This window comes from Gymnoscopelus braueri (assembly GCF_963280865.1).
Source record: "Gymnoscopelus braueri genome assembly, chromosome: 18".
Taxonomy (NCBI): Eukaryota; Metazoa; Chordata; class Actinopteri; order Myctophiformes; family Myctophidae; genus Gymnoscopelus; species Gymnoscopelus braueri.
In genome coordinates, this window is record NC_137618.1 from 17,221,628 (window position 1) to 17,234,010 (window position 12,383).

Sequence of the window (12,383 nt, forward strand, 5' to 3'; positions counted from 1 at the left end):
CTCTGTAAATATAGCTATTTGTATTTGTTTATGACATGTATTAATGTGTTAATATTCTATGCTGTTGATGAATTGAATATAGGACCACAATGGAAACAAGTTCCCAGGACTTTTTCGTGTTATCCTTTTAGCTTAAATGTTTCACTCTACATTTTTGATTAACCCATTAAGACCGGGAAACGCATCTGTGTCATTTTTAGATTTCTTTGGGCTATTCAAAAATAGCAGATATACAAGCTCATAGCGCAGCACCGACTTTCGCGCTATGAGCTATTTTTGAAGAATCTTGAACATTTGTGCAAATCTTTGAATATATATATATTTTTTTTATTATATTCATTTGTAACGGTTGACAGAGGACTGCTGGGGAAAAAAACGGTTTTGAATCTTTCCCCAAATGCCTAAATGTTATTCTACATTATTGCACTATTGTATCTTGGCAAGTTCATAAAGAATGATTGAGGATACTAGAACACATGAAGAATTTCATAGCATTCATTTGAAATGGCTTCAACTTGAGATAAAACTTGATCAATTGTGACCTCTAGTGGTTGGTTTCCCAATTGCTATCCCAAAAGACAGTGCAATTGATATTTATGAACAACATAACTCATTCCCAAAGACAGAAACCACAGAACTTGGTCTTGAGGTGAAAGAGATTAAAGCATGAGATTTTCTGGGAATTAGTCTATAAAACAACTTTAAAATGAAGCTAATATGGGTACAAATAACATTATTTTTTTTGAAATATACTCTTTCTACTATTTCCAACTAAAAATTAAAACTATAAAGTAAATTATGAAGTCCATACTCAAAGGAGGGTTGTTATATATCTTTGTTTTTATTTTTAGCATAGTGGTTCTTTTTACAATCTAAATCATCCTGGACATGGCAGTATGGATTGAACACACAAAACAAACCTTTTTCAAGTTACAGTTTCAATTGTAGACCAAAAAATGCATTACAATATAATCAGAATGTCACACCTTAACACCTTATGTCTTTTGTTTTCCCATATAAAAATACAACCTGAATAGTTAAATGCATCAGATAATGCAGTCAGTAAAAAAAATGTATGTCCTGCACTTGACAAAAAAAATAACATTTAAACAAAAGATCTAAACAACTAAATACCAATAGCTTAAGTGGTGCATGAGGCCTGCATCACAATTGTCTTGGTTTACAGCATGGTCCCATATATATTATCTCATTGTACATTATCCCTATTATTCCATTGGTACTTACATCTCAATTTATCCATTATTTTACTTGCTTTAAAGCTTCTGCTTCCAAAGAAACATAAACAGAGGCAAAACTGCATTCTGCTGAGAATACTGGTCTGACTGGCTGGTCGGAATGTACAAATTCAATATTGTGTGTGTGTGTGTGTGTGTGTGTGTGTGTGTGTGTGTGTGTGTGTGTGTGTGTGTGTGTGTGTGTGTGTGATCCCTGGAATATTTTGTATCAGCTATAAAAGATGTATGACAAATCCCTGAATTCATCGGAAGGTTTTATCACAGTAATTCCAGCATGACATCATTTTGATGCTCGAGTAGGGCTTTGAACAGGACTTCTGCTAACGCCTTGCTGGTCACGCTGTCAATGATCTTTCTCATGCGTGCTGGGTCTGTGTTCTCAGCACCGACTTTGGCGGCCAATTCAGCATGGAACCCCTCACTTATCAGATTATCAACGATGGAATCCACGTTCTTGACTTTGTTGACCAACGGCCCACGATTCTTGATGAAGAATTTGTCTTTACACAAAACAAAGGATAACATAATGCAATAAATAAGATATCTCAAGATGGTAAGTTGAAAGAAAAATGTGTATATATGGAACTATGGATATCTTGTGAAGAGAGTGGGTCTGTACCTGGAACAGAAAGGCTGTTCGTGATCTTTGGTTCAGATGTGGAAGATGTGGTTCCTGTGGAAGAGAGAAGCGAAAGCCTTTATTGCAGTGTGTAGAAGACACTAATATTATGATAGTTAAATATTAAATGATCTAATTACATTAAATATTTCCAGACATCAAAGTAGTAGCTGTTGATCCTTATGTTCTGGTTATTAATCCTTGTGTAATGTTGTAAGGTGCAACAGCTGACCAAATAAGATGGCAATTTCATAACTGAGAGACATCAAATCTAAACTTTTCATACTTTCAATGAATTATGCAGTCTAACAAAGTAGATATTACACCCACCAGGCACAAAGAATCAGCTTCTTTATTTTTTACCTGGCAGCGCAAAAGAAGAATTCCATTCCTTGAGTTGTGGATAAGTGTCGCAAATCTCTTTTTTTTTTAGAAGTTCAAGGAACTGAGATGACGGTCCCTCTCCTCTATTAGTCATTGTATCAATAAGTTCAATACAAGCATCTTCTGGCTGTGCTGTATTCTTCAGTTTTTTATAAACTCTTGCATCAATTATTCCAGCAGCTTGTGCATGCTGTACAATGTGGAGATCTGAGCTGAGCCACTCGACAAGTTTCATCTTGTTGGCGACCAATATGGTCACAGACGAGCCCTATAGAAATTAGAAGAGGTATTTTTTTTTTCAATATGCAACAATTGTAACAATGACACCTTCATTTGAGTTGCTATTTGCAAGTAAACCTAGAGTATCTACCTGAGTGGAAGCCATGGTCTTCTCTGGATGAGGCACAGCTGTCAAGAAAAGAAGACATTTGTGATTATGAATGCTGTTACAAATTATTGCATCCTTATACATGCGTTTATTATGTATGCATACTGATCAGCTTGTGTGCACGGTTTTACCACAACCGTTGCCCAAAGCAAAGTGGTTTCACGTTGTGTTTATTTGCATACTGGACCATGAGGAAGTCAAATCATACCTAAAAGAGGAATTAACTGTAACTTTTTTTTTGTCAAGGCAAGGGGGTCTTTAGGAATTCTTGCTCATGTCAGAGCCATGCTAGCCTGGTAAACCCTCCCTCCGGAAATCTCAATTCCATTTCATTCACTCCTGAAATGAAATGGAATTGAGATTTCCGGAGGGAGGGTTTACCAGGCTAGAGCCATGCACCCAACAAGTGTGAACTGGTCAGTTAACCTATCCTCCCTGATCATACAGTCAGTAACTTGAGAAACTGATAAAACAGGAACTTCTGGACAAAACCTACCCACACTGAACGCACGTGCACATGCGCGCGCGCACACACACACACACACACACACACACACACACAGCATATTATACGTTTTTGTATAATATGCATTTTGTCAAGAAGGTGTAAATCCATCAAACTTAACCCTGATCCCTGTGATCCCTATTTTGGCCATGTCAATAGGCGAATACATTGACATTTAAAAAAAAAAACGTTCTAAAACAAATCCAAAATAGCACAAACTTGCATTGCAACATGTGGCGCTTCTAGATGAGCTATTTTTTTTAAGGCTAAGGAGTGCCCGAGTCATGAACACTATTTTACTTTCACTTTCTTTTTTGACGTCAACTTCTCAAAACACTCTTTCTATACTTTTGAAACAGTTGAAAGTGACTCTATAATACAAAAATGCACCATCATCAAACATATAGGATGTGGATGTGTCAGTGCACTACACTGTGCACATGGTTCTGTCAATGGAGAATGACCAATATGATAAAATAATGGAAATAAATAGGCCGCCCTGGTCGGCCGAGAATAGTGTCTATTAACCACAGGACGGTCGTCAAGACCGTCATGGATGAACCACTTTCTCCATATTTTCCCCGTACATCTACATAAGCGTTCAAATTTAAAATATAAAGTTCTTACCCCGTGGCCAAGGATGTTATAATACTGTACGGGCCCTCAAAAGTACCCGTATCTTCCGTATTGTTCAATTAAAAATATTTTAATCCGATTGGTGGCCATTTTCTCATAGTTATAACGTATCAGAGAGCAGTACACCTCCCAACCAATAGGGTCGCGTAGTTGAAAGGATATGGTGAAAATACGGAGAAATGGCCACCAATCGGATTAAAATGCTTTTTAATTGAACAATACGGGAAATACGGGTACTTCTGAGGGTCCGTATATAATTGTAACATCCCTGACCATGGGGTAAGCACTTTATATTTTAAATTTGATCGTTTATGTAGATGTACGGACCAAAAAGGGAGAAAGTGCATCAATGACTGTCATATTTCTCGGCTAAGTGGCTATACAACACAACTTCTTAAACGTACCGCACCCACTCGAGTTTTTAAACGTTGTCACATTTAAAAGAGTCAGAACAGAGAGAATGGCTTACCTTAGACTTTAAGTTGTTACAGACACAAGATTTAAAGAGACTTAAGCTGAACAAAAATGCTGAATAAAGTTTCCAGTGGGAGGATCCGCCTGGCTACAGATGTGTGTGTTGCTTGGTTGGTTCTCCTTCAGCGTGTGTAGTAAATGATACTGCTGCTGAGTGCTGCTCCTCTTCTTATGTTCTCCCCCCTCCCCCCACCCCCTCCCTTTTTATTTTTTATGTTTCAACTTAAGTAAAAGTATCAATACTGCAATGTAGAAACATTCTGCTACAAGTAAGAGTCCGGTAATAAAAATTTACCTGTGTAAAATTACAAAAGTATTGGCATCAAAATATACTTAAAGTACCAAAAGTAAAAGTACGCATTATGCAGAATGTCCCGTTTCACAAGTTATCATATTTTTCTAAAATGTACAAAAATCTTTTGAAAATAGCAGATACTACAAGCTTTGTTAGTTTGTAGATCTGCTATTTTCAAATAATAAAAGTTTAAATAGGTCTGAAGTGGGTAATGAATGTTTTGTAACTAAAGTATTCAAATAATTGTAGTGGAGTAAAAGTATAATATTTGCCTCTGAGATGTTGTGGAGTAGAAGCAAAAATTGGAAATACTCCAGTAAAATAAAAGTACCTCAAAATTGTACTTAAGTACAGTACATGTAGTTACTTTACACCACTGCCCATGGCCACGGGGGCCACCAAGATTTTTGAGTAAATAAACTCTAGCGGGTAACTCCACAACTCAATTCATCTCAAGTTTATTGTCACATCACAGGTTTACAGGAGTAAAGAAGTGGGTGAAATTCTTTGTCATACAAGCTCCACCAATGCCATTTCAAGAAAAGCCGCCCTGCATCATTGATGCAGTCACCCGCCCTGTTGGTGGAGGGGGAAAAAACAGGTTCCCCCATAGTGAACAAGAATTCCAAGCTGTGTGAATAATAATAATAATAATAGCTTGAATTTATATAGCGCCATTCATAAACCCAAGGACGCTTTACATCAGAACAATGAACAACTAACAGACAAATGAACAAACAGACAGACAACAAACAACTATATGCCATAAGCCTGAGAGAATAGGTGTCTTTTCAAGGCAGCTTTAAAAGAGTCCATTGTTGGAGCATGGCGAATCCCTATTGGGATGGAGTTCCACAGGGTGGGGGCTGCCACACTGAAGGCTCTGTCCCCGAAAGTTCGCATGTTTGTGTTGGGGACAGCAAGGAGGTCCAAGTCTGTGGGCCACAGGGTCCGTGACCGGCTCGGTTTATGGAGTAGGCTTGAGAGGTTCTGTGGAGCAAGGGCATTTTGACATTTGTAGGTGAGAAGGAGGAGTTTGTAATGGATGCAGAATTGAACAGGAAGCCAGTGCAGTTGTTTACGGGTAGGGGTGAAGACAGAGTCTAAGTTCATGTCAGGTTTATTATAGCAGCAACAACCTCACAGTGTGCCATCTCTCTCTGGAGCTCCTCTCCATTCCTCCTCACCAGTCCCCTGCCCTAATACTGAATTCACGCCAGCAGAATGCCAGGTTCAATGCAAGGCTGCAGAACATTGACTTGGAAGTCAAAAGAGAAGGGACTCACACACGCATGCTGGCAGGCAGGTACGCACGCGCTGTTTTTCTCATCGGCATCCTAGAAGACCTGTTCACATTGATTACCTCAATAACCCCTGGTGAATAAAGCAAGAAAGCTTTCAAACATTGTCACCTATCTATGCCCAAAACAGGGACTGTGGGGGTCAGAGAGGTTAATATTGTTTGGCCTGTGAATCCTTATATTGTTCTGTATCTGTATGTGGCCCACAACCAAAATTATTTGCCCAGGCCTGCTTTAGGGCCTTCATTGTTCTTCAGGACCGTTACAATATCACATGCAGATATCTTTCCAAAATCATTGTGGGGTTGCATGCTCAGGCATTACATGAGGCATTACAAGTGAGATTGTAACATGGAGGGCTGGAGATGTGGATCATGATTTAATAACACATTTTATGAGGACAGCATGACTTTATCTCTAATACCTATGGTATGGGCTTGTTCTAATTGTTAAATCAAGTGGGACTTTATTTTTCCCTCACCTGATTTAATAATTAATATGGCAATAACATTTGTGTTCTAATTCCTAAAGACAAACCACAGAACTGGGTCTTGAGGAGAATTTTCTCTATTCAGTTGAAAGAGTTTAAAGCATGTTAAAGCATTTTCTGGGAATGAGAGTCTATAATAAAACAACTTAAAAATGAAGCCAATATAGGTACAAATAACATTAGACATATACTCTTTCTACTATTTCCAACTAAATATGAAAAATATAAAGTAAATGATTAAGTCCATACTCAAAGGAGGCTTGTTTTATATCTTTGTTTTTATTTAGCATAGTGGTCCTTTTTACAATCTAAATCATCCTGGACGTGGCAGTATGGATTGAACACACAAAACAGCGTTTTTTCTAGTTACATGTTTCAAATGTAGACCAAAACGTTCACTACAACATCAGAATGTCACACCTTATCATATTTTTATTTTCTTTAGAAAATGTTTTCCCATATAAGAATACAACCTGAATAGTGAATGCATCAGATAATGCGGCCAGTAACATTTTTAAATGTCCTACGCATGACAAAAATGAAAAAATAACAACTAAATACCAATAATAAACCTTAAGTGGTGCTATGTGAGGCCTGCATCACAATGTCTGGGTCCCATAGAGCACCAAAGTCCTGACGTCACTCGTTCATCCCCAGGTTTGCGGAAGTAATTTCTCTATGGAGAATAACATTGGGTCATCTTAGAATCGTCTCATATAAGAATTGTGGTCCAAAAATAAACACCGCGTGTCGGCGTTATTGTCAGGGAGGAGGTTCTCTATCGTTTATGATAGTCAGTCACTTATATTTGATACAGTCTGTTTCTGGCGAAAATGTAACTAATTCGGCGGAAGTAACATTAGCGTTTTCTCACCGTCAGTTGATGCTTCATATCCATAAGAGTCAACCCGCCGGGGTCATGTGTTTATTTTTGGAACACAGTTCTTATTTGACGCGATATTCAATACGTCTATGGGATTCAGAACGGGGGTGGAAAACTGCAAACCAGGTAGACAAACAAAGGATGTGTAAATGACGTCAGACTTCGGCGGTCTATATAGAGTATCTCATTGTACATTATCCCAATTATTCCATGGGTACTTACATCTCAATTTATACATTATCTTACTAGCTTAAAAGCAGAAACATAAACAGAGGTAAAACTGCAGTCTGCTGAGAATACTGGTCTGACTGACTGAATCACTTGGAATGTATAAATGTAATAATATAGTGTGTGTGTGTGTGTGTGTGTGTGTGTGTGTGTGTGTGTGTGTGTGTGTGTGTGTGTGTGTGTGTGTGTGTGTGTGTGTGTGTGTGTGTGTGTGTGTGTGTGTGTGTGTGTGTGTGTGTGTGTGTGTGTGTGATCCCTGGAATATTTTGTATCAGATAGGCTATAAAAGATGTATGACATATCCCTGAATTAATCGGAAGGTTTTATCCCAGTAATTCCATCATGACATCATTTTGATGCTGAAGTAGGCCGGTGAACAGGACTTCTGCTAATGCCTTGCTGGTCACACTGTCAAGGATCTTTCTCATGCGTTCTGGGTCTGTGGTCTCAGCACTGACTTTGGCGGCCAATTCAGCATGGAACCCCCCACTTATCAGATCATCAACGATGGAATCCCCGTTCCTGACCTTTTTGACCAACGCCCCCCGATTCTTGATGAAGAAAGCCTGTTTGTCTTTACACAAATCAAAGGATAACACTACAATAAATAAGATGTCTCAAGTTGGTAAGTTGAAAGAAAAATGTGTATATATGGTTATCTTGTGAAGAGAATCGGTCTGTACCTGGAACAGAAAGGCTGATGTTCGTGATCTTTGGTTCAGGTGGTCCTGTGGATGAGAGAAGTGAAAGCCTTCATTGCAGTGTGTAGACATGATTAATATTATAGTTAAATATTAAACTAATATTAATTAATTAATCTAATTACATGACATTTTTTTCAGACATCATAGGTGATTTTGGATGAAATAATAATCCTGATTATTTAGATTAATAAATAATCTAAATAAAAATAAGACCATAGTCTTCTTTGGATGAGGCACAGCTGACAAGCAAAGAATGACATTTAATTTCTTTCTTTCCTCATTGGAAGGGGAGTTGTGATTATGTATGCATACTGATCAGCTTGTGTGCATACAAACGTACAGCATACATACATGAATACATACATGCTAATGTCTGGTAAGTGGTGTAGAAAAGGTGATTGGTAGCTTACCTGCAGGGTAAACCCTCTTGGCTGGTTGCACGGTATTCACCTCCACTGAGAAGTCTATGTCACCACCAACATCAACATCTGTCAATGTATCTGCACATGCAACACTGTTATTGAATGCATTGCATTGTGCTAGAGGTTGTCCAGCAGTCCAGCCTGACAGAAACAGAGCGAGAATAGGACAAGACAATTACTTATCTGTGGGGCAACTCAGCTTTGCACATTCGTTACGTGCCTGGAATCCAGACTCATTCGCTCCGTTCGGCAGATTTTTGTTTCTCACAAACAAACGCTGAACGAGCGCCTCAGTCTGGATTCCAGGCTAGTACCGTTCTGCTGTATAGATGTTTCATAACAAAACTCACCATGCTGAGCAGACTGTTCTCCTTGGATGCCATTTACTTTTACTGACATTTTCAAATTATTTGCTTTGATACCCGTAAGTTGACGGGCAGAAGCAATACTCCCGGCATCAGCAAGGACCGTTTGTCTTGGTGATCCTAAAAAGGACAAAAGAGCAGCAATAAGAATAACTATATTACTATAACAACAGTAACTGATGAATGTCAGATTAGCCCAGCTGGCCCCAGTAAAGCTCATTTACATCTATACTTGGCTTGAACTAGCAACAGAATAAGAGTCGTTTCAAATAAAAGTGACAGCAGCAATGAGTGAGACTGACTTTTACCTTTCTTGTTGAAAAAGTGTTGCATTTCTGGATAGTGAGCCTCCTGCTTCAACAGAATGTCATAGAAGTTCTGACATTTGCTTTCTCCACCATCAATGATCATCTTCAAAAGAAGAGTAATTTTCTCCAAAGGAACAGCTTGCTGCTGTAGCATCTTATCCTGCTTTTTGGATAAGATGTCCTCACATTGTTCAATGATGTGATCAGGATCGGTTGAAAGCCACTTGCAAAGTTGGACCTGTATTGACTTTACATTTTCCATGTTCTGGGGAAAAAACAGAAAATACCGGTTAGTATATTATGATACTTCTAAGACACTTAAAAGAGAAAAACAAAACACACTATATTTAAAATCCCAATTCGGACATGTTTTAAAGTCTGTCTGTTGTTTAACATGGTTTTACGACAACTGTTGCCCAAAGCAAAGTGGTATCACATTCCGTTGTTTGCATATGAGGAAGGGTTCCAAATGGGAAAATGTGAAACAGGCATTCTTGTGGCAAGTTCTGCACATGTAAATCTGTGCACTGTCAAATCATATTTTTAAAATATATTATTTGTTTTAGTCTTTAGGAATTCTTGCTCATGTCAGAGCCGTGCACCCAACAAGTGTGAACTGGTCAGTTGCTCGCCCCTGTCCTCCCTGATTATACAGTCCCTTGAGAAACTGATAAAACAGGAACTTCTGGTCTGGACAAAACTTAACCACACACACACACACACACACACACACACACACACACACACACACACACTGCAGAGACACACTAGAGAGCACTTTATTTTTTGCCTAATGCATTTTGTCCAGAAGGTGTCAATCAATCAAACTTAACCCTGATCCCTGTCAACCCTATTTTGGGCATGTCATGTGTCAATATAGGCAAATGTTTTTGCTTTCTTTCTCAATTTGTTCTAAAATAACACAAGCTTGCATTGCAACATGTGGAGCGTCTAGATGAGCTATTTTCGAAATAATTTTGAAAATAACATTTTTGAAAAATAATTTTGTAAATGACATTTTTAAAGGCTTAAGCTAAAGGAATGTAATGCCCCATAAGGGAGTCACGAACACTTTTTTTACTTTCACTTTCTCTTTTGGCGTTAACATGTCAAAACAAACGCTTTCTATACTTTTGAAACATGTTGAAAGTGACTCTTTAATACAAAAATGCACCATGTAACATATAGGATATGGATCATGGATGTGCACATGGTTCTATACATGAAGAATGACCCATATATGATATGATAAAATAATGAAAATAAGTAGGCCGCCCCGGGTTGGCCGAGAAGAGCGTCTATAGGCTTAGCCATGGATACACGACGGTCGTCTGCATGGCCGTCAATGGATTAACTTCAACCTGGTATTTGCACTTTCAACATTTACGGCCGTACATCTACATAAACGTTCAAATTTCAAACATACATTTCTTAACCCATGACCACGGATGTTGCAATTCTGTTCGGGCCCTCAGAAGTACCCGTATCTTCCGTATTGTTCAATAAAAAATATTTTTATCCGATTGGTGGCCATTTTCTCATAGTTATAATGTATCAGAGTGCAGTACACCTCCCAACCGATAGGGTCACATAGTTGAAAGCATATGGAGGAAATGCAGAGGAAATGGCCACCGTTCGAATTAAAATGTTTTTTATTGAACAATACGGAAGATACGGGTACTTATAAGAACCCCTACAGTATTGTAACATCCTTGGCCATGAGGACAGTACTTTATATTTGAAATCTGAACGTTTATGTAGATGTACGGGCTGTAAATAGAGAAAACACAAACACCAGGTTGAATTTCCTCCATGACGGTCATGATATGACAGTCATGTTTCAGGGCTACAGTAAGTTTCTAGGCTGAACTGTACATTACAGTATAACTTCTTAAACATGCCACACACCCACTCGAGTGTTTACACGTTATCACTTTTAAAAGAGTCAGAACTCAGAACATGCAGAGAAAATAGCTTACCTTAGACTCAAGGTGTTCAAAATGTTGAATAAAGTTTCCAGTGGGAGGATCAGCCTATGCAGATGTGTGTGTCTCTTATCTCAGACTTTCCTTCACTGTGTGTGTACTGTGTAGTAAATAGGCTACTACTGCTCCTCCTCTTGCGTTCTTCCCCCTTCCCCTTCCCTTTTTATCTTTCAACTTTCATATTAGGCAATGAGTGGGCGCTTTTAGGGCCACGGGGGCCACCACCAAGAGTTTTATTAAATAAACAAACAGTGGTGTAAAGTCAGTAGTAAGTACACTTACTCAAGTATATTAATAATAATATTAAGTATAAAGCAAAAATACCTCAGAATTGTACTTAGTACAGTAGGCCTACTGTACTAAGTACAATTCTGAGGTATTTTTGCTTTACTGGATTATTTCCAGTTTTCTGTACTTTTACTTGATTGGTTGAATACTTTTATTAGCAGTTTGCAAAAAAAAGCACAGGAAAGTACATTTCAATACAAGGTCTGCTACATGCATTACCCATTCTGTGAGGGGTCAGTCCCAGTGGTGGAAAAAGTACTGCATTGTTTTACTTTAAGTAAAAGTATCAATACTACAATTATACACTCTGTTACAAGTAAAAGCCCGGAATTAAAAATGTACTTGAGTAAAAGTACAAAAGTATTGGCATCAATGTACTTAAAGTACCAAAAGTAAAAAGTACTCATTCTGCAGAATGTCCCATTTCACAAGTTTTCAAATGTATACAAATCTTTAGAAAATTGCAGATCTACAAGCTCACTATTTTCAGAAGGCCGAAATTTAGGGCTGAAGTGCTTAATGTATGTATTGTAATAATAATCAAAATCTAAAAAGTAAGTAGTAACTAAAGTTGTCAAATAATTGTAGTGGAGTAAAAGTACAATATTTGCCTCTGAGACATAGTGGAGTAGAAGTAGGCCTAAAAGTACTGACATTTGTAAATACTCCAGTAAAGTAAAAATACCTAACATTTTTACTTGAGTACAGTACTTGAGTAAATGTACTTAGTTACTTTACACCACTGGTCAGCCCCACTGGAAATGATACTGTACATACAGCATGTCCTTAGTGTAAACAAAGTGTGCAACTATACTTTGTTTGCACACACAGTAAAATGGGATTACACATGAG

At 38.1% G+C, this 12,383-nt stretch overlaps 1 protein-coding gene across 2 annotated transcripts; it reads right to left on the reverse strand.

Moving 5' to 3' along the window:
- Positions 1–822: 822 nt before the first annotated feature.
- LOC308106028 (uncharacterized protein) lies at positions 823–11,343 on the reverse strand. 2 transcript variants are annotated; one of them, XM_080457024.1, is made up of 8 exons: positions 11,238–11,343; positions 9,259–9,523; positions 8,936–9,070; positions 8,574–8,726; positions 2,630–2,667; positions 2,239–2,527; positions 1,876–1,929; positions 823–1,756 (listed from the first exon to the last, which is right to left on the reverse strand). In XM_080457024.1, the coding sequence occupies exons 2-8, from the start codon at positions 9,518–9,520 to the stop codon at positions 1,515–1,517; spliced, it is 1,173 nt and encodes a 390-aa protein (XP_080313150.1). In that variant the 5' UTR covers positions 9,521–9,523; positions 11,238–11,343; the 3' UTR covers positions 823–1,514. The 2 variants fall into 2 exon arrangements, with proteins under 2 accessions (XP_080313150.1, XP_080313151.1); XM_080457025.1 differs by lacking the exons at positions 823–1,756; positions 1,876–1,929; positions 2,239–2,527; positions 2,630–2,667 and adding exons at positions 7,628–8,033; positions 8,143–8,187.
- Between the last annotated feature and the right edge of the window lie 1,040 nt (positions 11,344–12,383).